This window comes from Portunus trituberculatus, unplaced genomic scaffold, assembly GCF_017591435.1.
Source record: "Portunus trituberculatus isolate SZX2019 unplaced genomic scaffold, ASM1759143v1 PGA_scaffold_522__18_contigs__length_968829, whole genome shotgun sequence".
NCBI lineage: Eukaryota > Metazoa > Arthropoda > Malacostraca > Decapoda > Portunidae > Portunus > Portunus trituberculatus.
This window is the reverse complement of record NW_025541691.1, coordinates 240,145-267,594: the sequence shown is the minus strand read 5'-3', so window position 1 is coordinate 267,594 and position 27,450 is coordinate 240,145. Positions and strand designations below refer to the sequence as shown.

Sequence of the window (27,450 nt, the reverse complement as noted above, 5' to 3'; positions counted from 1 at the left end):
CTGGCTTAGCGACATTTTTGATCCATCACCTTAGTTCATGTTTCATCTCCTCTGTGATAGAAATGCGGCAGTCAAAGTTATCTTTCATTTCCTTTAGAGCTAGAATTTTAGCAGCTTCCAATTACCTATAATGAAGCTTACCCATTTCAACCGCTGGGATGGCCGCCACGAGTAAACCTATGACCTGAGCAACCTCTCTAATTCTAGCTGTGTCTTTGCCCAAAAGACCTTTACATGCTTGAATAATTTTGTCCCTTCTGCGTACCTGCAGAAAAACTATCATACCCTCAGTGTCAATGATGTTGCCGAGATATTCAAGATGTTTAGTTGGAGTTAAAGCTGACTTTTCTACATTAATGCAGAAGCCCAACTTTTCTAAAAAGAGGGTGGTGTCCTGAACAGAAGAAAGACATCCAAGAAAGGAATTGCTACAAATGAGTGTGTCATCAATGAAACTACAGTAAAACCTCAGCTCACGACCATAATTCGTTCCTAAATCCTGTTCGTCACCCGATTTGTTCGTCTCCTGAATCAATTTTTCCCATAAGAATGTATTGAAATACCATTAATCCGTTCTAGACCCCCAAAAAAATCATACTTTTGTCCATAAAACCCATTCAAAATAGACATTTAATGTATACATGACATGAACGAAATAATTATAGAAAGCCTAAATTGTTTTACTTACCTAAGTGCTATCAAAATGATAATAAAATGAATAAAAAGGAAAAGGCTATTTACTTGAGAGACTGGACATTGATGGCATGATGGAATGGAGGAGAGGAGGATGGGGAGGAAGACAGACAAGATCCGAGAAGACAGTCATGAGAGAGGACTTTGCATGTGCGCAGCGTGCCAGAGCTACACAACAGCTGTGTAGCGTCACAAGTCAGTGCCGCTATGTGGGGCCCCATTATAGTGAACATCAGCGTGGGAAACATGGAAAGATTGCCAGTCTTCATCTCTGCCTTGGAAGACCCTTGCATGCTGGGGATTGACTTCCTCACGCATGTGGGAGCAAGTTTGGACTTCCAAGAAGGGAAGTTAAAGGCACGTGGCCAGGAAGTTGCTTTGATCCTCGGAGGTGATGCTCAGTGTGAGAGGAGCGGGCAGTAGGGCAGTGTTCCTTGCCAGGCGAGCGAGGAAACAGCTGCGATGAATGTGCCACAATCTGCAGTACCTGGACATGGCCAGGATGATGATGACAGCAACACTGAGAGCCACCAGAGCAGCGAGGATAATGCCGAGGAAGCTACAGTAGAGCGCGCCGGTAACATCACCATGCCCAGGAAAAACAGGAGAAAATTGTGGTGGCACAGAGAATATGTTGTGTAATATTTTTCGTATGTTCCTGTTTCTACTTTCTTTTGTGTTTATATTTTGTTTTGTTGTTGTGTGATAGCCAGGTTAGCTATCACAAACGCGCCGCCAGCGAGCCGTTTAACCGCGTTCGTCCCCCAAAATATCCTTTGTCCCCTGGGTCGATATACTGCCAAATTTTTTTAGCGTCTCCCAAATTGTTCGTTCTTAGAGACGTTCGTCAAGCGAGGTTTTACTGTAGTAATAGTATGACCTTGTTTCCTAAGTGTTGCAAATACTGGTTTCATCAGTTTTGTAAAAATCCTAGGTCCTTCTGCAATACCATTGGGCAGGCAAGTGAATTTGTATAAAACACCCTTCCAAGTAAAACACAGAAACCTTTTGACGCCAAAAAATCATCCTTGTTTATGAGCCTAACTGCTTGCTCAAAGTTCTCCATTTTAAAATGTCTGTAAGGAATGAATTTGTTAAGGTTTTCCAAATTAATCACCAACCTGTGCTCCTCGTTTTTCTTCGCCCTCAGAAAAATAGAGATAACCTGATCATCCTGTCTTTCCGTTACACAAATAACCTGAAGTTTTAACAGTTTACCGATCTCATCATCAATGAACTTCTGTTCATCCCTGTTAAACCTATACTCCAACTCATGATGGAATAAATGATCAATGTTATCAACATCAACACTAAGGTGACAATGTGACACAATGTCTAAAATAACTGGATCATTGGTTATGTTTTGCCATTCCTGTACAAAATAATGGATTCTACCTGCCTGAAAGCAGTCACTTGCCTCCTCATTTACCGGGGTCTTCCAGTGCCCCGGCTCTTGGAGTTTTTTGACTCCGAGTCCAGCTGCAGAGAGGATGAATGTTGGTTGCCCCTGAAGCTTGACCTCTGCCGACCATATGGCTGGAACCTTGAAGCAAAGCCCCTCTGTGTCTGCCTAGCCCAGGGAATCCGCAGGCGGCTGTTAGCAGCCCTCCAAGATGAGGCTGGTTTTCTACTAGAAATCTTGTTCCTCAGCTTCTCCGCGTCTTCAATCTGTTTAGTGGACTGGGAAACATCGTCCCCAAACAGAAACCTGGTCACCGGCACCTTTTCTGAACACAAGTGGGCGTATTTGGGGTTCATTTCACGTTTAAGAACAGCTCGACGAGCGAGGTTGTTTTTGTAGTTAGTATTACCCAAAAGTGCCAGTGCGCCATTAATTAACCCCACTTCTTGTGCAACAATTGGGTTTTGTGTGTGCTCAGCCACTTTGTTGAGAGTCAGCAGTGACTTTGTAATAATTGTAGAAACACCCAGGATATCCTTACTTACATCTTTGAGGCAAAAGTCATTTCTCTTTGCCTCTCCCCTAAGTGCATCCCAAATTTGTGGGTTACATTCCACTGGGGCAAGCGCCTGGCAATTGTTAGGTCTCTTGATAATATCATCCTCAAACATGTGTTGGTACTCATCAGCCGTCATACCTTTACTGAAGAGATGATTCAGGCCGCTTCCCAGAGGGCTCTCGTTCGACACTTCCCCTTCCTCCAAGTCACGGGGAAACTCACGGAACCCGGAGAAGTCGTGCGGAGGGGCAGGCGAGCAAGCGTGGGAAGTACTCGTGCCTTCATTCACAGCACAAGCCCAAGGAGGCGAGGTCCGTTGCTTCTTAAGGTTATCTACCTCGCCCCTGAGGTCAGCCAAAGCCTCAAGCAGCACAGACCACGGCACGGGTGGGTCCGTTTCCTGCCTTGGGTGTTTGTTGTGCTCACGCCAGCTGTCCCTGCCAGCGCGCCGGTCTAACATACACGTGTCTCCCTTGGTGGGGGAAGGCCGCGCCAAGTCCACATTCTGCTGTTGCTCTGAAGAGATCTTGCGGTCCCCACCTGGCCAGTCACTCGTCTCGTCATCCGAAGAAGACAACATGACTGCCGGCTGCCGGAGGAAAGGCCTAGTGAGCCATGAGCTCGTGGCTGATGCACACAGGCGTAATATAATCACAAACTCGGCTCAACCCGCTCCCAAGGGATAACGGGAAGAGGGCAAGTATCTGCATGACAGGTGACAATGCCTTGGAAGAACCTCTGTAGAGCTGCTGGGAAAGACACGCCGACCGCTGCACACATCTGCTCAGTGCGAATGCGCAAAAACGACTGAGGTGTGACGTGGCGAAAGCTTTCTCATGTAAGTGCTCCACCAGCAGAGGGTGGTGCCGAGGTAAAATTAAATCCGGGTCCCAGGTGGTACGACACCACCGCGACAAAGAAAGTCTCTCCAGAAAAACCCCTTTAAAAAACCTGCTGACTAGCGGATGCTGTCCTGCAGGCTGACCTTGAACCAAGGCGATGGCAGAAACAGCAGACTGAATGCTATTCATGGAACTATAACTGCGTCCTTGTCCCTTCCGAAATTTGGATAGCAAAAAATCCAACAAAGCACCTATAGATGGGTAAAATGGATCAGTTTCCCATTTGTCACAAAAAAGCATTCATCTTTTGATATGTACCCCATATTGAAGCTTTGTACTGGCCCTCCATGACTTAAGGAGAAAGTGGGCAGCCCCTGATGAAACACCCTGACGGCTGAAGGAATGCCTGATAATAACATCACAGTCAAAACTAACCTACGACCCTGGGGATGAGAAAGAGAAGGGTCCTGTGGTAGAAAAATGGGGTTGGTAGGCAGCAAGATAGGAGGGGCTGCCAACAGTTGCAGGGCCTTCAGAAACCAAACTTGGGTTGGCCATAGGGGCAAAATGGCAAGAACTGTCGCCCCCTCCACCTGGATCTTCTCTAGGACCCTGCAAATGATGCTGAAAGGGGAAAAAGCATAAAGGTTTCCAGTGGACCAAGAAATGGTAAAGGCATTAACATAAGTTGAAGTCGGGTCTGGCCGCCAAGAGACATACACTGGTAACTGGGCATTAATGCGAGTGGCAAAAAGGTCAATGTCAGGTGTAAAGAATTTACCACAAACTAATTTGAAAATTTCAGGGTGGAGCATCCATTCTGCATCTAAGTTCCAAACACATGATTCAAAATCAGCCTCCGCATTATGTAACCCTTTCACATGTTCACTCTGCCCAAGCAAAAATTTCCTCTAAGACTGCATTAAGGCTGGGCTTTGTACTACCAACCCAACCTAATCCAACAACTGTGGCGATGTTGTCAGACCTAAGCCAGACATGAGTGTCCCGGTGATTCTTACAGAGAGACGACAGGCCCATTAATATGGCTTTTAATTCTAAAACATTAATGTGGTCCAGTTCCTCCTGAGCCGAATGACCACCTGTCTTGACAGTACCCATACTAGCACCCCAACCAGTTAAGAAAGCATCCGCGTACAGCTCCAACTGTGGGGAGGAAGGACGTAGAGACTTCGTTTGGCAATTGATGTTGTAGACCCACCAATGTATAAGGTCCCTAGCATGTGAATCTGAATTAATTGTAGCAGAATAATCACCATGATTCCTAGTCAGTTCACGATTCCTAATGATCTCTAAATCTCTAAATAATGGGTCCAACTCTACTGCCAGATCAGCAGCCACTGTCATCCCAATAAAAGAAGCGAGATCATGTAAGGTAACTACCTTATGGCACAACAATGCCAAACCTTGTCTCCTAATGCATTCCTTCCTGTGTAGAGGCAAGGCAACGGTCATATTAGTAGAGTTAAGGATGAAGCCGAGGAACTCCACCTCCTGAGAAGGAATAAGAACAGATTTGTTTACATTAACTGTCAGTCCTAGAGTGTCAAACAGATGCATAGCATAGCCAACCTGAAGTCGAAGCTCAGCTGGAAAAGTGGAAAAGAAGATGCATTCATCTAAATAGCAAACTACCACTATACCAAGTTTCCGAAGGTGACAAAGAACTGGTTTGAGCAGTTTTGTAAAAGTACATGGAGCTAAGGTCAACCCCTGAGGGAGACAAGTAAAGCGAAAAGTCTGTTTCCTCCAGAAAAATTGTAGCCATTTCCTATCAGCTGGTTGGATATGCACTGAAAAATAAGCATCCTTAAAATCAAAAGTCATAAAGTAGCAGTTAGGTTGGATGAGCTGAAGTACATGTTTAATAGAATCCATTTTGAAATGCAAATGGGGAAGGTAGTCATTAAGCTCCCGTAAATTAAGGATAACCCTAGCTGTACCATCTCTCTTAAGAACAGGAAAAACATTAGAAAAGAACCCCTGTTTATCTGGTATACAAGGCTCAATGATTTTATATTTAAGACATCTTGTAAGACCAGTTTCCAAAGCCGAATGATCAGCAACCGAAAACTTCAAGGGTGGAGGAGGAAGAGCTTGGGTGGGTAAGGTAGTAAACTCCAAAAACTTACCATGGACTACATCTTTTATCCATCTGTCCTCAGACAAGAAATACCTCTGAGATCTGGCAGTGAAAATCTTACCTCCCACAAAATTATTTGGAGTGTTAATCAAGGACACCTGAGGTGCACTCACCAGAGGAACATCTACTGGGTGGAGCGGTGTGGCATGGAGTATCTCGGCATCCCCCTTCCTTGGGACGCCCTTTGGCCTAAAACAGGCCGAACATGGTGCCGTGAACCTGAGGAAGGGCCCGCCACTGCTGGAAGTGGCCAGGACGTCTGGAAAACTGCCGAGAAGTAGCCAGGCGTCGGTTCTGAAAGGGACGAAAAGCTGGCCTGCCCAGCTTCCGCATCTTGTGGATTTCCTCACACTTTTTCACAACATCAAATGGAAAAAGCTCATCCCAACCAATCTTCACACTCCCATTTGCACAGGTCGGTCGTGGCAGGGTCGTGCACGTGGAGGCGAGCAACCTCTTTTCGCAAATGGTTAAGGTAATTCACTATTGAAGTCATGAGCCTGAGACTGCTGTTAACCCCTTCATTACCGACTCCGTGATCCTGCGCGTACCAACCCCCTCCCCCCAGCACCGAATTTTTCGAGTGCTCATAATTTCGCATAGGTAGTCTAATGTTCATTTCTATGCCCATATTTAGTCATCTAAGTATTATTTTTCATGTCTTTTGATAGATTTGGTCATGGGATGTATACTTTTTCAAATCGGAAGTTGTTATACATGATTTCCTATGACCTCGTCTGACATGAATAGCTGGAAGCAGTCCAAAGCACTAATGTTATCCCGTGAGATATCAGGATGAACACCTGAAAATCTTCTACTAGGGCAGGAACAGTGCCAGGACGATGATCAGAAAAGGGATCAGCCATGAGTGTGAAGGTGTGAGGTGAGGGGCTGGGTGGTGTCTCCTCATCGTCACCATCACTCTCATATAGGTCATCACTACTCGCCTCACTGTCATTTTCTGGCAAATATTCATCATCTGAATCACTTGTGAGGCCTTCTGATTGTGTCAGATTATCATCTGATCCTTGCAAGTCATCGTCAAGAGGGGTATAACTCTCAGAATCACTGCTGGAGGAGCACAAAGATGCCATAATGCGACGCGTGTCAAAGTCAAACACACGCTGCACCAACCCCTCCCCTGCACCGAGTTTTTCGACGCTTCTCATAATTTCGCGTAGGTAGTCTAATGTTCATTTCTATGCCCATATTTAGTCATCTAAGTATTATTTTTCATGTCTTTTGATAGATTTGGCTAATGGGATGTTTCAAAGTCAAACACACACACTGATGGGTGGGGCGGTTCACATCACCACCCCCCGCCACCACGGGCCAACGTCCTTGAAACACAAGGTGCTAATTAGTCAATTTGTCACTGTCGTAAATTACAACCATACAAACCGAGAAATATGGAGCCCTGGGTATCATTACTAAGCAATGAAGTACGCACGTACTTCATCGGTTCGGCAGCCGAAAGTTGACATGAAGTACTATGGTACCTCATCGGTAATGAAGGGGTTAAGGCCATTTAAATAGCCATGGAGGGGCTTGCCCTTCTCACCGATGTCGCTGATGCACTGGACCACCGGCACTAAGGCCTTGCAGAGTAAACCATTCGCATAGAACAGGCGGGCATCCACTAAACGGCCACCCACACTCATAGCTTTTGTAACCACAGCGTTGGTTACAGGAACTGCCAACTTGCCAAGTTAGGCACATTACTTGGTAACTTAATCTTGTCACAAGTCAGCTTAATGCTGTCAGGCGTAGGGCGGCGCCGAAGGCTCCACATCACGTCTTTTCTTATGCACAGACCCAGACGCTGAGGAGGGGGACGACCGAGCTGGTCTAGCGTCCTCCTGATCCGCCATGCTACTGTGAACCAAAACATAACTCCAGGTCACATAACAGAGTTTGGGAACTAAAAATTACTCGTCATAAAAATAAAACACCAGGTTCCCAACGGCCACAGAAAAGAAATAAAGCAATCTAAAGTAGGCCGAGCTCCAAAGAGCACAGAGAAAAATAACCATGGTCATGATAAAAAACCAGAACATGATCCAAGCAACTTTCCAGCATGGTTTCCAGGACCCGAGGGCCACATAAACATATATACAATAATCCGAGGATCATGCCTTCACCAAAGTGTGCAAATAAAAAAGGGGTGAAGCCTACCAGGCGAAACTCCGAGGAGAATGCTGGTGAGAACAGCGCCACGTAGAGTGGGGAGCCGCTGAGAGCAGTGTGCTGGGGAATGGATGGCGATCATCTCATGGAGTACAGTGGTGAAGTCAGTTAAAATGTTGTGAGGTGAAACTGTATACTTCACCTCCTAAAGTAGTTTCACTGCACAAGACTTTCTGTCACCCATATATAGTTTGCCTCTAATACAAGACTTAATCAGTATTCTCAATTATTCATCCCTTTTCTGGTAATCTCTGGAACTCCTTGTATGTACAGTTGACTATAAAAAAGATCTGGGAACCTCAGAATTGTAGGACTGTCAGATTTTTTTTTTATTCCAGATTTTGTATACAGTGTTTGTATATATTGTATATATTTAACAGAAATGGACCACCTATACAGAAGATTATGGCCTGACACATGCAGGCTGCATGAGGCAAGGTTTGTTTGAGTTTGGGAAAACTGATCATACTACTCTCAGCAATTATTTATTGTAATACTTTAATGCATCAAAGGACATCATTTACTCATCATTACTGATGTTTATTGTTAAATTTATAATAAAAACAATTACATTATGATATATAATCAAAAGTTATGTTATGGTATATATATATATATATATATATATATATATATATATATATATATATATATATATATATATATATATATATATATATATATAATGATGTTGACAAGAGATTGGATGGATTGACATTCAAAGGCAGCACCAAAACAGGAGAAACCTTGTGTTAGCACTTATGAATGACATCATAAGTTAATAGCTGGCCACAGATAGAGTTGTGTCTAAAATGTGCCATTTTGCTTGTTATGATCAATTTCATTAGCTATGACAGTGTGTAGGATAGGAGGGGTGGTATTCTGCAGTATTTTAAGGACCACATGTATTCCAGAATTTTCCATGGTCTGGTAAGCCTTAAGTCTGGAAGTTGCTGGATTTGGGAGGTTCAGCCTGTATATCCTGTATATATTTAACAGATACGGACTACCTATACAGTGTTTTAAAAGTAGAACATTCAACTTTAGATGAAAATTTCTTACCACTTCCACTTTCTCTCTGATCAATACCATATGTTTGTGTTTTATGCCACATCTTTTTCTTTGCTGAATCCATAATGGGGGTATATGGCAGCAAACAGATGGTCAAATGAGAAGCTGTTAGCTGTTGCAAAGTGAACAAAACATGATTTTGTAATACACCACAAGCAGAACATAAACTGTGCTTCCAGAAAACAATGGTACACCAGCATGGTAAATTTAAAAGGCACTCCAACACTCATGCTGAAAAATTTATGTTTCTGGAATACAGATTCCTGGATTTTTATAGTCAACTGTATCTGTATTTTCTTCTTCCTATGACATGACTCTTTCAAAAGGAAGGTTTCAAGTTGCTTTTCTCTTGCTCTCTTTGGTCATTAATCCTCTTGCAAAAAATAAATAAATACTTACATAATTTTTCTTAGTTAGTGGTTAGAAATTTTATTTTCCTCAAAGTACATCATATTTCAGGCCTGGATAATGGAGTGCTCACCCTGGTGGCTGGCAGCAAGCATCATTATTACCAGATTATCTGTATGAAATTTACTTGTAAGTATTTTGTTATTACCACCTAAGATTCCACTGCAAAATCAATGCCTCCTATGATTTCCTGTCATCATTGTGTATTACTTTTCTCATTTATTGTTTTTTGTCCAGCTGTCCACTTTTTTTCTCAAATTGTAGTCAAGATATCAACTTTCTAGTCCACTTTAGTCTTTGATACTCTCATCATAATTCTTCATTCCCTTTTAAACACTCAAATTTTTATTTTGCATCTTTTTGTAAAACTTCAGGTTTTTGATCCAATGATTAAAACAGGTCTTTGTTATAGACTTCTCTTTAGTGATAGCAGTAAATTACAATACTTATTCCATTTGCCAAAATACTCATTGCTATTATTCTTTTGACTCTTTCAGTATTATAGCTTCTATCATTTATCTCTTTTAAATATAAATATTTGTGGAGAGTTTCAGTTATACAGTGAAGACTCAATACTCAGATGTCTTTAAAGTCAAACTTTTCATTACTCAAATGCAAATGTTTGACTTGATACTCAAAAAAATATCTGGTACTCAAATTTTCTGATACCAATAATACCGAATCTGAAATACCGGTATTCAAGTACAGGCAAACCCCGCTTAACGAAGGTTCACACAACAAAATTTTGCTACAACGAAGGTTTCATTTTACTATCATCTCTTCGTTTAACGAACACCAAACTCACTTTAACGAAGTTTTATCCAGGTAATCTTTTCCAAGTTTGAAAGCCCTGCTGTATCACACAAGCCGACAGGTTTTTTAATACACCAGCGCCTCTCGTGGACAACACACGCACCACTCACTCCCCTAGTTCAAAACAATAACAGCATCAGCAGCAGTTCATCTTCTCTCACTCAACTTACCACCAAAACGCCATACAATGTCGCCTAGCGTTGCTAAGAAGACCAGGAAGTCTTTTACTCTTGAAGTGAAGCTGGATATTATTCACAGACACGAGAGAGGCAAGAAAACTACTAGAATTGCTCGCCACCATCTTGACTCCATCTACTGTCTCTACTATTTTCAAGTCATCAGACTCTATTAAGAAGGCTGGTGAGACTGTATCTTCTTTGCAAGCTAAAAGAACCACCTGAACTCAAGACTCTACAATGGATAAAATGGAAAGCCTTGTGGAAATGTGGTACATAAGTTTTGTATGTGATACAATGATGCGCCCTTTGTTTACATTCCACAGGTTGCCGGTTAGTGTCTTTCCTGTTTCACTCTCCCTCCCTTCATAAATTTAAGATGATCAGCATTGTAAAGCTACGTACATACATACATTAGTGTACATTATAACTACTTAAATTAAACTGCCTAAATGTTTAACTTCATAATTTTTACTTTCATTAAACCTTTCACTGTACTATGATGCATTCTCGCTTTGTTTACTCTCAGTGGAAATTCAAGTCAGGGCTTAAACTTGTTATAATAGGTTCGCTTAACAAAGCTTCACTTAACAAAGGTTTTTTTAGGAACGTAACCCCTTCATTAAGCGGGGATTGCCTGTATACTGGTTATCGGTGCACATCCTTTGCCACAGTCATGAGAACAACAACGTTCTCCTGCATTCTGTATTAGTTTTTCATTTAGAAACTTACAATGCTACCAAAGAGGCTTATTAGTGGTGAAAATAAGGAATATAGTAAGAGTGCAAGTGTTAGTGAGCCACAGCCCTGCACTAGTGGGTTCATAGGAATCACACCAGGAGACGAGTTACATGAATGGTGACTCGTCCACATCCTTCCTCCTTCTTCCTACCCTTCTCCCTTCCTCTTCTACATTATCCATAGCTAGCCTTCAATAATGGTAAGTATAAATCAAAATTATAAAAATATTTACATTGAAATTTTTGTAATCTTCAGGTTTTGCTAAGGTTAGAACAAATTATCTGATTTACAGGTATCTGTAGCTGAACATTTTGATACTTAAACAGCCATTTGGGACTAATTAAGTTTGAGTATTGAGTTTCCACTGTATATAGTTTACACAATTTTTTCTTAAGTAGGTACATTTATTGAGCATCTCTATAGTCAAACCAGACTAAGTTGGTACTCTGGGCATTGGCTGCACCTGTCCTGCATTGATGTCACATTTACACTCGACATGCACATGGTTATCTCTTTCTCTTGCTCACAATTTTTTTATTTGAAAATTGAAGAATGACATTGTTTATCTTCTGCTACACTTGATAATGTGTACATGCTGTGCAGTGCTGCTGCTCCACTGTTCTTGACATGTGAATCCCTTGCTGTCCACAGTCAGGACAGGTCACTTCAGGGTTGAGGTGGTAATAGCATGGAGAGGTATAAACAACATCCAAAGAACAAAGTTAGGCTGGTTCTACTATAAAACCTTATCTCTTTACATTAGCTTAACTATTTAATTTATACTGTGGTGCCTCACGATAACAGACACTTCAGAGCTGAAGTGGTTGTTCATTATAGTCAATTGTCTGTTACTGACAGCAGTTTATCTGTTAGATCCTTAAACACCCTCTTTCCCTTTTTTTTCAGTAGTTAATTTTCTTTAAATGATGCAAAAAATTATTTTCATAATTCAATCCATCTTATTTCACAGTCAATGTTAAAGGAAAAGAGTTCATCATTATCAAAAAAAGTACAGTAATAAAAGTTTGTCTCACTAAGAACAGAAGATATATTAAAGATATAACTTGTTTGCTGTAATGGCTGATTTCCATATGGTCCAGTAGCAATTTTAACAAGCATTTAATGTCTTCACTCCAGGCATAGAAAACAGCTGCTGGTGCCATATGCGAGCTTGGTGGGGGTGGGGGTGGGGAGATAGGCAGGTAGCTCTCTCTCTCTCTCTCTCTCTCTCTCTCTCTCTCTCTCTCTCTCTCTCTCTCTCTCTCTCTCTCTCTCTCTCTCTCTCTCTCTCTCTCTCTCTCTCTCTCTCTCTCTCTCTCTCTCTCTCTCTCTCTCTCATTCTTGTTCACCTGGTCTTTTATTACTGACATACTGAAAGAGTCAACAGAAAAGAAAATGCCTGTGGATATATCCCTGGCTAAGTAGAAGGAAAGAAAGGAGTGTCTACCACACCCTAAATTAGCCTACACTTCTCATAAGAAAATTGTTAATCTTAAGAAGACCATGCACAATTCTGATCAAATTAAATCCTGACAAGTCTTCAATCCTCACTTCCAACAACACCCTGCATTGTGGGAAGCAGTTTTTGTTGAGTGGCAACAATTTCACTGAACGACGATTTGCACAAGGTTTTTTTTTACTGTATAATTCGTTTTGGGGGGTCCCAAATGTATTCTTTTTCCTTCACCAACTTTAACATCTCTGTATCTGGAGACCACATTTTCAAAGCTTACTCCATGACATCATGGCATAAATAAAGTCACAAATAGACTAACAAGACCAACATGTTGGTCTTGCTTTGCATCTGCTTTCTGCAATCGCTAGGCACCGATTTTAAGTCGGAACTTTACACACTGTTGATCCTCGCTAACTCGGACTAAAAGAGGGAAAGGCTGGTCTGACAAATGGGAATGTTCAGCTTAAATGAATTCCAACCCTTTCCCCCCCAAAAAAAAAGAAAAAAAAGTGGTCAGTTCAACTCGGACCTTATAGAGGCAGTTCAGGATTTAATTTAGGGTTAACGTCTCTCCAAAACCTTCAGATCCTAATTTCTACATGGTGTAGCTTTTTTAATTAAATACCCTTCCCATCAGGAGGCCATTTTTAAATGTCTTGTGTGATTGTGTCATAGCATGACTCACGCCCTAAAAAATTATGTATCACTTAATGCTTGTGGCTACGAAAAAAGTTTATTATGAATATTTTTCTCTCATAAGTTTCAACCTTAGATGTGTGTCTCTCACTCAGTGACTCAGTAACTGGCCAGGCGTCAAGAGGGGTCATGCATCATTTAGCTCTCAAATTTTTCAGAAATAATAAAGTCCTGACAGGCATTAATTTGACAAGAATTAAAGTGAGATACTTCAAGAAGAAAAGACAAAAAAACAAATGTTTGATTACAGACAGCTGTGGCTGACAACTTGACTTTGAACTCTCGCCTCCCCTCCATCACGCATGCTATCTCCCCCTCCTAGACCCTCACCCACCCTCTCTCTCTCTCTCTCTCTCTCTCTCTCTCTCTCTCTCTCTCTCTCTCTCTCTCTCTCTCTCTCTCTCTCTCTCTCTCTCTCTCTCTCTCTCTCTCTCTCTCTCTCTCTCTCTCTCTCTCTCTCTCTCTCTCTCTCTCTCTCTCTCTCTCTCTCTCTCTCTCTCTCTCTCTCAAACACTTTAAACACTTTATTATATTTGTCTTATGTACATGCATTAACAGAAAAAATAGTTTACCACGACAAATAACCCTTTGTAAGCTATAGATAGCTTTATAACATAACATAACATAAATAAAAGGATAACAAAGGGCCACCAGGGCCCATCTAGGTTATCCTGTATCAGTCGCACAGCGACCTCGTCATCAGTACTTAAAGATACACTTACAAGTACACAATACATTATATACTAATTCTAAATATTTCGCCCATTAACAGGGCTAAGTCCTGCAGCGAAATCCTCTACAATTTGTGGTCCCCATACATGGGGATCATGTCTTGTTTAACTATAGTAAATTTCTTATAAAAACTATCATGCAGTGCTATACATAATTATAAATCTAATAAATTTAAGTGCTTATCTAATCTGTTTTTAAACATTGTCAAACTAGTGCTATTTACAATCGTCTCTGGCAATGCATTCCAGAAGTTTACCACCCTATGACTAAAGAAATATTTTCTTATATCTAACCTGCAGCCTTGCTTTCTAATCTTCCTGCCATGATTTCTAGTCCTATTTCCCTCCTCTAAGGTAAAGAAAGATCTCACATCTATGTAGTTTGTATCTGAGAACATTTTAAATAACTCTATCAAATCCCTCTTATACATCTCCTCTCAAATGAAAACATGTTTAATTCCTTTAATCTATCTCTATACTCCAGGCACTTTAATGCTGGTATCATCCTAGTTGCTCTTCTCTGAACTGCTTCTAACATGTTGATATCCTGCCTATAATGGGTGACCAGGCCTGTATGCAATACTCTAAATTGGGCCTAACATAGGAATTATATAAGCTACGCACCACTTCTTTACTTTTATAACTAACATTTCTATTTATAAAACCCAGGATCCTATTTGCCCTATTTCTTGCTTTTAAACATTGCTTTGAAAATTTCATAGTCCTGTCTATCACTACTCCTAAATTCTTTCCTTCCTCTACTGCCTCTAGCCAACATCCCTCCATCTCATAGCTAAAGTTTGTGTTGTCTTTACCTAAATGCATAACCTGACACTTTTTAGAATTACTCTCCATCTGCCACCTGTCTGCCCATGCTATCAGCCTGTCCAGGTCTCGTTGTATTCTGTAATTGTCCTTTTCACCCTGTACTGCACATGCTATCTTAGTATCATCTGCAAACTTTGATACTTTACTACTAATTCCTATATCTAAATCGTTAATGTACACCAAGAAAAGAAGAGGTCCTAGCACTGATCCTTGGGGTACCCTACTAACCACTTTCTTCCACTCAGACATTGCCCCATTTAATACTACTTTCTGTTTCCTATCAGAAAGCCATTCACTAATCCAATCAACTAACCTACCCCCTATCCCATGTAGTCTCAATTTGTACACTAGCCTCCTATGCGGTACCTTATCAAACGCCTTGCTAAAATCTAGATATATAACATCTATGCTATTTCCATCATCTAACTCCTTGGTAATATATTCTTAGATATCGAGCAAATTTGTAAGACAGGACCTCCCTGATCTAAAGCCATGTTGAGTATCTCTAATTAATCTATTCTCATTTAAATGCTCCCAAATACTACCCTTAATGATTTTCTCTAGTATCTTACATACTATACTAGTTAAACTGATCGGTCTATAATTATTCGCATCATCCTTCCTACCTTTTTTAAATATTGGAGTAACATTAGCTAACTTCCAGTCCTGAGGTATCTCAGCAAACCTAAGTGATCTTTCAAAGATTAACTTAAGTGCTTCAGAAATACTGTCTACACCCTCCCTAAGTACTCTGGCATGTAGCTCATCAGGACCACTAGCTTTCCTATCGTCTAGTTCAAGAATAAATTTCCTAATAATTCCTGGTTTTATATCAATATTTTCTAAAGCTCTTAAACTACTCGTCACACTGTTTGTAACAGGATTTCCTATTCTTTCCTAGTAAATACTGAAGAAAATTGTTCATTCAATAATTCTACTATGTCTTCATTTTGATCCACTACTACACCATCTTTTCTGAGTGGTCCAATCCTATCCTTATTTCTTTTATCACTGACCTTGTAATAACTATATAATTTTTGGGATCTTTACTCCCAGCTCTAGCTAGTTTTATCTCTGCCTGCCTTTTACTTTTTTATAACCTTACTCAAATCATCTCTGACCTGTCTGTACCTAATCAAATCTATATCTTCCCACTTTTCTGCAACTCTCTGTATGCCCTCTTCTCTCTGATCTGGCTACCTATCTCATGAGTCCACCATAATGGCTTCCTGTTTCTCTGCCTTATATCTTTGTAAGGGATACACTGCATCACTATACCCTTTACTACAACCTTAAAATATCCCACATCTCCTGTGCAGTTTTATTTCCAAAACTATCTTCCCAGTTTACCTCTCCTAATAACTGACGTAACCTACCATAATTGCCTTTCTGATAGTTTGGGACTCTAGTCTTATTCACTATATTATCCCTACTGGAATTAATGATAAATCTAATTATATGATGGTCACTGTTTGCTAAAGTCTCTCCTACCTCAACTTCCTTTAAACAATGCTCAATATTTGTTAGTACTATGTCTAAAACCTTCCTCCCCCTAGTAGGTTAATCTACCATCTGCACTAAATAGTTATCCTAAAAACTTTCCATAAACTTATTTTCACTAGCATCTCCTACCATCCTCTCCCAGTTTACTGACTTGAGATTAAAATCCCCTAAGATAATTGTCTGACTAGTACACCCCCTATTTATCTCATCTACCATAAGGTTGTCTACCTCTGCTGACTGGTTAGGTGGTCTATAAAAAGCTCCTACTCTAATAACCTTACTTTTGTTTACTCTAACATCCAGCCATAAGGACTCTACTCTGTTATCTACCTTAATACCATTAACCTGACTGGAAATGAAAGATTTTTTTACATAAATAACTACTCCTCCACCTATCCTACCAATTCTCTGGTGTAAATACATAATGTATCCCTCTACTTCATATTCTTTCCTATTTTCCCTAAACTTTTCCTCATTTACCCATGCCTCTGTGACACATACAACATCTAAGTCCTCCTCAACTATATAACTATTTTTATATATATTTATATAGGCAGGAGATCAGTGTTAGGCCGAAGGTTGGACCTTCTGAGGGCGACAGGGTGGCTTGGCCCTCTGTCGGGAAGAGCAGAGTGGGAAGAACAGGCGAGCCAGACGGGAAAGATAGTAGTCAGGATGGGCAGAGATGGCAGGTTGCGAGGGGAAGGAAAGCGGAGGCAGTTAGGGAGGATAGGACTAAACCTGTTGAGTGTGAAAATAGGTTCGGTTTGTTGGAGGGGGAGGGGGAGAGTGAAAGTGAGAGTGGAGTGAATGAAGTGGTTGTGGTGAGTGAAAGGAGAAAGAATAGAGGAGAGGAGGAGGATGGTTGTGCCTAGCACACCTCAGGTGTGTGTGGTGGGTGACTCTCAGGTTAGGTATTTAGATAGCACTTTCTGTGGGAAAGACAGGGATAGGAGGACGAACGTGTGTATGCCTGGTGCAGGTGTGAAGGCAGTGAGTGAGGAGGTGCAGAAGAGGGTTGGGAGGATGGAGAGGGAGGGTGTAGTAGTTTTGCACGTAGGTGGGAACGATGGCAGAGCAGGTGGGTCGGAGGAGTTAGTGGCAAGATTTCGGGAAATGTTAGGCAATATAAGGGAGAGTGGTAGGAGGTGTGTAGTGTCAGGAATCTTACCTCGTGTGTATGTTAGCAGGGAATGGTTGTCTAGAGCCATTGGTGTGAATGATCGGGTAAAAGGGATGTATTTCACCTAGTTGTATTCACCTAGTTGTAATTTTACAGGGCCTGGGTATCATACTCATGTGGCCCCGTCTCCATATCTACACACATCCAACTTTCCTTTAAAACTATGCACACTCTTTGCTGACACCACCTCCTCACTCAAACCATTCCACACCTCCACACATCTTTGTGGGAAACTATATTTTTTCACATCTTTCAAGCATATTCCCTTGGCTATCTTTTTACTATGCGATCTTGTAGTTCTACTTAAGTTTTCCTCTCTCAACATCATTTGCTCATTATCCACTTCATCCAGTCCATTCAACAGTTTATAAACCTGTATTAAATCTCCTCTTTCTCTTCTTTGTTCCAAGGTAGGCAAATTCATTTCTTTTAATCTCTCCTCATAGGTCATTTCTGCCAATTCGGAACCATTTTTGTTGCCATTCTCTGCAATCTCTCCAACTTCCTTATATGCTTCTTTTTATAAGGGGACCAAACCACTCCAGCATATTCCAATCTTGGTCTAATTACCATACTAATTAATTTCTTCATCATATCTCTATCCATATAATGGAAGGCTAATCCAATATTTTTTTATCAAATTATACGTTTCTCCAAACATCTTATCAATATGAGCCTCAAACTGCCCATGGTCTTGTATTATCACTCCCAAATCCTTTTCCTTTTCCACCTTTTTCAACACTACTTCTTCACCCATCTTATATGACCCTCTTGGCCGTCTTCCACTCTTTCCCATCTCCATCACATGACTTTTGCTCAGATTAAATTCCATTTGCCACCTCTTGCTCCACTCCCAAATCTTATCCAGGTCTGTCTGTAAAATTTCACAATCTTCTTCACTTTTCACACACCTACACAACTTCGCATCATCCGCAAACAAATTAATATAACTGTTTACTCCCTCTGGTATGTCATTAATATATACCAGGAAAAGTATTGGTGCCAGCACTGAGCCTTGTGGGACTCCACTCTCCACCACCAACCAGTCCGACCTTGCATCCCTTATTACCGTTCTCATCTCCCTCCATCTCAAGTAGTTTTCCATCCACTTTAACACTTTTCCTTTCAGTCCTCCATAAATCTCTACTTTCCATAACAGTCTCTCGTGAGGTACCTTGTCAAAAGCTTTCTTTAAATCCAAATATACACAGTCCATCCATCCCTCTCTCTCCTGTATTTTGTCAACCACTCTTGAATAAAAGCTCAGTAGATTTGTTACACATGACCTCCCTTTCCTGAAGCCAAATTGATGATCCGATAATAACTTATGATCCTCCAGGAACCGTATCCAATATTTCTTTATCACCCTCTCACAAATCTTACCGACCACACTTGTTAGAGACACAGGTCTATAGTTAAGAGGCTCTTCCTTACTGCCTCCCTTATAAATGGGCACCACTTCAGCTCTCTTCCACTCTACTGGTACTTCCCCTGTTTCTAATGAACACCTTATAATATCATATAATGGATCAATCAATTCTTCTCTACACTCCTTCAATAATCTTCCTGAAACTTCATCTGGTCCCATCGCTTTATCATCTTTAAGTTCCTCCAACATTTTATATAACTCCTTTTTAGGTATCTTAATGTCCTCCATGTGCACATTTCCTTGTACATTTTGTGGCTTTACAAACATTGTTTCTTCAGTAAATACTTGCTGAAACTATTATTTAGCAATTCCGCTATATTCTTAGGGTCATCTACTATCCCTTGCTCTCCTTTTAATCTTTCAATGGACTCTCTCTTTTAAGTTTACCATTTATGAACCTGTAAAACAATTTTGGATGTTCCTTACTCTTGTCTACAATATCTTTTCAAATTTTCTTTCTTCCTCCTCCTTACCCTCACATACTCATTTCTCGCCACTCTATAATTCTCCTTATTTAGTATATTCCTGCTCTTTTCCATCTTTTCCAAGCCACATCTCTCTTTTCCTTAGCCTTAACACAAGTTGCATTAAACCAATCCTTTCTTCCTTCCTCTCTCGGTTTATACTTTGGTACAAATTTCATAACTCCTTCTTTATAATATTTCATAAAAATCTCATATTTCTTTTGCACTTCTCTGATTTGTAACATCTCCCAATCTAATTTTCTGAAATAATTTTTCAAACTTTCTGTGTCCATCTTTCTATAATTCAATCTACCACTCCTGTATGTCTCGTCCTTCCTTCGCTGTGTTGTTGCTATCTGCATTTCCATAACCACATGATCACTCTTTCCCAAAGGACACTTGTATTGTATATCTCCACAAAAGTACACTTCTCTTGTTAACACCAAATCCAGTCTAGCCGGTTCATCATCTCCTCTATATCTAGTATTTTCCTTCACCCTCTGTTCCATCATATTTTCCATCATTAGATTAAGAAATCTCTCTCCCATGCTTCCTCTCCAACACCACTTACTAGATTTTCCCAATCCACCTCCTTACAATTAAAATCTCCTACTAGTATCACCTTTCTTTTCCAGATAATACACTTTCCAAACTCTGTAAAGTATCCTTGATCATATTGTCGTATTCCTTAATGTCCAAGAATTTGTTTTAGGAGGTACATAGGTCACCATGATTATTAATTCTTTTCCATCACTTTTTATCCTTATGCTTATCACTTCTCGTTGTTCTTCCCATACCAAACCTTATCCACATTTATTTCTTTCTTCGTCATAATCATAACTCCTCCTCCACCTTTACTCTCCCTATCCTTTCTCCATATATTATATTTATTATCCAAATTTATCTTTGTTTTTCATGCAATTTTGTCTCAGTCAAACACACTATATCAGGCTTCTCCACTATCATATAGTCTTGCAATTCCAATCTACTTGACAGTATCCCATCTATATTAGTATACATTACGGTCCACCCACTGCTCCCTCTAGGGTTCCTCCGTATTCCTTCTTTCCACATACCACTTTCTGACTCTCTCTCCTATAACTCTCCAAAAACTTTTCTCTTTCCTCCTCAGACCGCTCATCATTTTCCTTCTCGCCTCTTCCACCAATTCCTTATATCTTCTCTCTTCCTCATTTCTATTCTTTCTCACAAACACCTCTTTACAACCTTCTATCTCTCTTAACTTTGATGTTCTATATAGGATATCCTCCAGATTTTTGTGACTTCAGTACTACTTTAATCGGTCTGCTCACTCCCTCCTTATACGGACCCAGTCTATGGATCTCTTCCACTTCTTCTTGTAGGTCTTTTTTTTCATCATCATTTAGATTTTGAACAGATCTCTTACCATTTTTAATTCTTCCTTAATTCTCTTAGGCTTATATGTTATATTTTGTTCTTTCATCCCAAATATTAACACACTCTTCTTCTTTTCTGCTATTTCCTTATCAATGTTTCCTTATTCTTCATTACATTAACCAGTTCCTTGGACCTTTCTTTTTGTCTTCCTTCAACTGATCTTTAATTATTTCTTGTAATCCAACCATCTCTGCTTCCTCGACTCAGTCCATTGTGTTTTCTTCAGTTCCCATTCCTTTCAAGCCTTTCATTCTGCTCACTAATCATTTCCTTAAAGTCATCTTTCTCCTTTACTACTCTATCCATTTTTCCTCCAACCATCTCTTGTATTTTCAACCTCCACTTTCAAGTGCGCATTCTCATCCACCAATCGTTTTTCATTTTCCTCCAGTCTCTTAACTCTTTCCTTCAAAGCCTTGCAGAATTCTCTATCCTGCTCCTCCTCACTCCTCTGAACTTTTAATTCCTTCACTAACTCCTCAAATCTCTTCTCCAACATTACCAATCTACCTTGCAATGTTGCCCCTGTTGAAGCTGGACTCATGCTTTGACTGGCCACTTTCGGCTTTGCTCCCTGGGCCTCATCAACATATTTTGAATCTGGTAATTTATTCCTTACCGGTCTATCCATTTTTTCTTACTCTTCCTGGGAACATGTGGGTGTGTGATCACTGGGGGCCAGGCCTGGTAGCTACGTTTGTGGTTGGATGCATTGGCGGCTGCTATGGCTGGCCTTTGTGGGTTCCCGCTCTGTCGTTTGGAGTGTGGAGGTTCTCCCACCTCCGATCACTCCCATGTACACGCCACCAGGCTACGTTCACTCTGTACACTCGTTCACTCGCTCTGGTCACCCCTCAATAGCAATAACTATTCTCACTCAAGCACATTGCTTAGCATGTGGAGTGTTAGTTAGATGCCGCTCTTGCGCGAGGCATGTCCGCTCTCCATGGTGTGTGTGTGTGTGTGTGTTACCTAATTGTATTTACCTAATTGTAACATACGGAAAAGAGCTATGCTCGTACTGTCCCGTCTCCATATCTACTAATGTCCAGTTTTTTCTTAAAATCATGAATATTCCTTGCGTTGACCACTTCCACGTCTAAACTATTCCATGCTTCCACCCTTCTATGAGGAAGCTATATTTTTCACATCTCTCCTATAGGTGGCCATTTTAGTTTTTCCCATGCCCTCTCGACATTCTTTCATTCCACATACACAGATCTTCCCTATCCATTTTTCCATGCCAATCATCACTCTGTATATTGCTATCAGGTCTCCCTTTCTCTTCTGTTTTCCAGGGTCGGAAGTTGCATTCTTTTCAGTCTGTCTTCATAAGTCAAATCTCTTAAGTCAGGCACCATTTTGTTGCAGCCCTCTGTACTTTCTCTAGTTTCCTTATGTGTTTCTTTAAGTTGAGCCCACTGTATTGTTGCATATTCAAGCCTCGGTCTTATCATTGCAGTAATTATTTTCTTCATCATTTCTTCATCTAAATATCTGACGCCACTCTTATGTTCCTCAATAAGTTCAATACTTCTCCAATTATTTTGTTTATATGTCTCTCTGGCGATAGGTCATTGGTAATTGTCACCCCAAGGTCTTTTTCTTCATGACTGGTTTTTATGTGTGTGTATTTACCTAATTGTATTTACCTAATTGTAACATACGGGAAAAGAGCTATGCTCGTGTTGTCCCGTCTCCATATCTATTAATGTCCAGCTTTTTCTTAAAATCATGAATATTCCTTGCGTTGACCACTTCCACGTCTAAACTATTCCATGCTTCCACCCTTCTATGAGGAAGCTATATTTTTCACATCTCTCCTATAAGTGGCCATTTTAGTTTTTCCCATGCCCTCTCGACATTCTTTCATTCCACATACACAGATCTTCCCTATCCATTTTTTCCATGCCAATCATCACTCTGTATATTGCTATCAGGTCTCCCCTTTCTCTTCTGTTTTCCAGGGTCGGAAGTTGCATTCTTTTCAGTCTGTCTTCATAAGTCAAATCTCTTAAGTCAGGCACCATTTTTGTTGCAGCCCTCTGTACTTTCTCTAGTTTCCTTATGTGTTTCTTTAAGTTCGAGCCCACTGTATTGTTGCATATTCAAGCCTCGGTCTTATCATTGCAGTAATTATTTTCTTCATCATTTCTTCATCTAAATATCGAACGCCACTCTTATGTTCCTCAATAAGTTCAATACTTCTCCAATTATTTTGTTTATATGTCTCTCTGGCGATAGGTCATTGGTAATTGTCACCCCAAGGTCTTTTTCTTCATGACTGGTTTTATGTCTTCATTTCCTATCTTGTACATACTCCTGATTCTTCTTTCACTCTTGCCAAACTCTATTTTCTTGCATTTTGTCGTGTTGAACTCCATTTGCCATGTACAGCTCCATTTCCATATTCTGTCCAAGTCTTCCTGGAGTAGTTCGCAATCTTTGTCACCTGGTGAACAAACCTTCAACTTTGCTATCCTTCATGACCTAGAGCAGCTAGTGAAGTTCCCTACCGTATTCCTGACCGCCTTGGAGACACGCCCAACATTCTTGATCTTTTCCTAACCTCCAACCCTTCTGCTTACTCTGTTAAACTTTCCTCTCCGTTGGGCTCCTCCGACCACAATCTAATTTCCGTTACCAGTTCTATCACTCCAGTGCAGCCTCAGGACCCGCCTAAGCGGAGGTGCTTCTGGCATTTTAACTCTGCTAAATGGGAGGAACTAAGGCAGTACTATTCTGATTTCCTTGGGATGATTATTGTTTTCATGTCAGAGATCCTTCTCTTTGTGCCGAGCGCATAACAGATGATTATCTCTGGCATGGAGCTACATTCCTCATACTTTCTCTAACCCTAAAGCTAAAAAGCCTTGGTTTAACTCTGCTTGTTCTCGTGCTGTCAATGATAGAGGCGGCTCACAAACGGTTCCGTAGCCATCCAACTGCTGAAACTCATGCCCTATATATTTCTGCCCGTAATCATGCCAAATCTATTCTCCAACTTACTAAAACTCTTTCATCAATAGAAAATGTCAAAGTCTTTCCAATTCTAACTCCTCTCGAGATTTCTGGCATCTAGCCAATAATATCTCTAACAACTTTACTTCTTCGTCTTTCCTCCTTTACTTCATCCAGATGGCTCTACAGCTGTCTCTTCTTTTCTAAAGCTGAACTCTTCGCTCAAACCTTTGCTACCAACTCAACTTTGGATGATTCTGGGCATATTCCTCCTACTCCTCCACCCTCTGACTACTTCATCCCTAAAATTAAAATTCTTTATAAAGACGTTTTCCTGGCCCTCTCTGGCCTTGATTCTCGGAAGGCTTACGGTCCGGATGGAGTCCCTCCTGTTGTTCTCAAAACTGTGCTTCCGAACTCGCTCACAGCCTGGTCAAACTCTTTCATCTGTGTCTCTACTTCTATTTATCCTTCTTGCTGGAAGTTTGCTCACATTCAACCTGTCCCTAAAAAGGTGACCACTCCAATCCTTCTAACTACTGCCCTATAGCTTTGATTTCCTGCCTTTCTAAAGCCTTTGAGTCTATCCTTAATAGGAAGATAATGAGGCATCTATCAGCTCACAACCTTCTCTCTGATTGCCAGTATGGTTTCCGTAAAGGCAGATCTACTGGTGATCTTCTTACTTTCCTAACTGAATCTTGGTCATCCTCTTTTAGGGACTTCGGTGAAACCTTTGCTGTCGGCCTTGACATATCGAAAGCCTTCGATAGAGTCTGGCACAAATCTTTAATTTCTAAACTACCCTCCTACATTCTATCCTTCTCTCTGTACCTTCATCTCCAGTTTCCTTTCCGATCGTTCTATTGCTGCTGTAGTAGACGGTCACTGTTCTTCCCTAAAACTATCAACAGTGGTGTTCCACAGGGTTCTGTCCTATCACCCACTCTCTTTCTATTATTCATCAATGATCTCCTAAATCTGACTCAATGCCCTATCCACTCCTATGCTGATGATACCACCCTGCATTATTCAACAGCGTTCAACAGACGCCCAACCCAACAACAATTAAATGACTCAAGGCGAGATGCTATAGGACGCCTAACTTATGATCTTTCACTTGTTTCTGATTGGGGCAGAGAAAACCTGGTTTTGTTCAATGCCTCAAAACTCAATTTCTACAACTATCTACTCGACATAACCTTCCAGACAACTATCCTCTCTTCTTCAATAACACTCAACTTCCCTCTCCTCTACATTAAACACACTCGGTCTATCCTTCACTAAAAATCTAAACTGGAAATTTCACATCTCTACTCTTGCTAAATCAGCTTCCAAGAAGTTAGGTGTCCTATGGCGTCTTCGTCCATTTTCTCTCCCTCCCAGCTGCTTGCTCTGTACAAGGGCCTTATCCGCCCGTGTATATATGGCTCTCATGTCTGGGGGATCCACACACAGCTTTACTAAACAGGTGGAATCTAAAGCTTTTCGTCTTATCAACTCTTCTCCTCTAACTGACTGTCTTGATTCTTTAAGTCACCGCCGCAATGTTGCATCTTTATCTGTCTTCTACCGCTGTTTTCATGCTGTCTGCTCTTCTGAACTTGCTAACTGCATGCCTTCCCCCTCCTGCGGCCTCGCTGCACAAGACTCTCTACTTCTTCTCATCCCTATTCTGTCCATCTTCCTAATGCAAGAGTTAACCAGTATCTTCACTCCTTCATTCCCTACACTGGTAAACTCTGGAACTCTCTACCTGTGTCTGTATTTCCACCTGCCTATGACTTAAACTCTTTCAAAGAGGAGTGTCAAGACACCTCTTACGTTAACTGGACCCTCCTTTTAGATTTTTGTTTTTTCTCTTTCTACTTTTCTTTTAACAGGGCCTGGCAACCAGCTCCATTTTTTTTTTCCAACACTGTCTTCCTGGAGTAGTTGTAATCTTTGTCACATCTCACTTTTCTTAACAATTTTGCATCGTCTGCAAATAGGCTCACATAACTGGACACCCCATCCACCATGTCATTTATGTAGACCGCGAACATTACTGGTGCCAACACTGATCCCTGTGGAACTCCACTCTCCACCAAGCCCCATTCTGATGGTCTGTCCTTAATTATTGTTCTCATTTCTCTTCCTACCAAAAGTCTTCCATCCATTTTAGTAAACTGCCATGCACTCCTCCTACCATTTCAAGTTTCCAGATCAGTCTCCGGTGTGGTACCTTATCAAAGGCCTTTTTTAAATCCAGATATATTCCATCAGCCCAACCATCTCTTTCCTGTATTACATCTATCACCCTCGAATAGTAACATATCAGGTTTGTCGTGCATGAACGCCCTTTTCTAAAACCAAATTGACACTCACAAAGTATGTCATTTTCTCCAAGAAGTCTGTCCATCTATTCTTCACCACCCTCTCACACATCTTAGCTACCACACTTGTAAGTGACACTGGTCTATAGTTCAATGGGTCTCTCTTGTTACCTGATTTATAGATTGGGACAATGTTAGCTCTTTTCCAGTCTTGGGGCACTACACCTTCCCTTAATGAGGCATCAATTACTTCACAAACTTTTTCTGCCAGTTGCTCCCTGCATTCTCTTAAAATCCATCCTGATACCCCATCAGGTCCCACAGCTTTTCTCACTTCTAAACTCCCCATCATATTCTTGATCTCCTCCACAGTTACTTGAAACTCCTTCATAATCCCTTTCTGTTCCATTACCAGTGGTTTGTCAAAAGCAGTCTCCTTTGTGAATACCTTCCGAAAGCATCCATTCATAGCCTCTGCCATTTCCTGGGATCTTCACTGCATACTCCATTTACTTCTAAACTTTCAATACTTTCTCTATTTTTGATGTTGTTGTTCACATGTCTGTAAAAAGCCTTGGTTGGTCTTTACATTTATCAATTATATCCTTTTCTTGTTTCTTTCTTTCTTCTCTTCTAATCAACACATATTCATTTCTTGCTCTTTTGTAACTTTCCCACTGCTTAATCCGTCTTTTCCTTCTCCACCTCTTCCATGCATCCTCTTTTCTTGTTCTAGCCTTTTCACATCTATCGTTAAACCAGTCCTGCTTTCCAACTTCTCTATGTTGTCTTATTGGTACAAATTTTTCTCACCTTCTTTGTATATTTTTATAAATTCCTTCCACTTTTCATTTGCTCCTTAGCACTCTTGAATTTCATCCAATTTGTCTCTTGAAAGAATTTCTTTAGGTTTCCAAAATCTGTCTTGGCATAATTCCATCTTCCCACTTTATATTCTTCATTTCTTCTAGATTTCTCTTCATCTATCACCTTGAACTCCAAAACTGCATGATCACTCTTTGCTAAAGGGCACTCCACCCTCATCTCCTCAATGACCATTGGCTCTGTACTAAAGACCAAGTCCAGTCTTGACGATGCTCCTCTCCTCCAAACCTAGTATCTTCTTTGACCCACTGAGTTAACACATTTTCCATTGCCAGTGTCAATAGTGTATTTCCCATGTTGTCTCTGATCCTTCCATTGACCAGTCCTCCCAACACACCTCTTTACAATTAAAATCTCCCATCATTATAGTTCGTTCACAGCCACCCAACATTTCTTCCAGACATGTTCCTGTATCACTTATCATTTCTTCATATTCCTGTACTGACCATGCATTTGTCTTAGGTGGTACGTACACCACTATGTAGTGCCTCTTTTTTCCTTCATTAGTTTCTGCTCTGATCTTTAGC

General features: G+C 40.8%; 1 protein-coding gene across 8 annotated transcripts in view; it reads left to right on the top strand.

The window, feature by feature from the left end:
* The window catches only part of LOC123500960 (inactive hydroxysteroid dehydrogenase-like protein 1), a 323,618-nt gene that overhangs the window by 244,603 nt on the left and 51,565 nt on the right, over positions 1-27,450 (top strand). For 6 of the 8 annotated variants that reach the window (XR_006673515.1, XR_006673513.1, XR_006673512.1 and 3 more), the window contains one exon: positions 9,375-9,452. The exons of 1 other annotated variant lie outside the window; for it this stretch is intronic. Coding sequence is in view for 3 of the 7 variants with exons in the window: in XM_045249509.1 (XP_045105444.1) it covers positions 9,375-9,443 (69 nt within the window). In the remaining 4 variants the exon portion in view is untranslated. Of the gene's footprint in view, positions 1-9,374; positions 9,453-10,394; positions 10,450-27,450 lie in introns of those variants that run through there. One more of the 8 variants, XM_045249508.1, reaches the window with a different exon arrangement.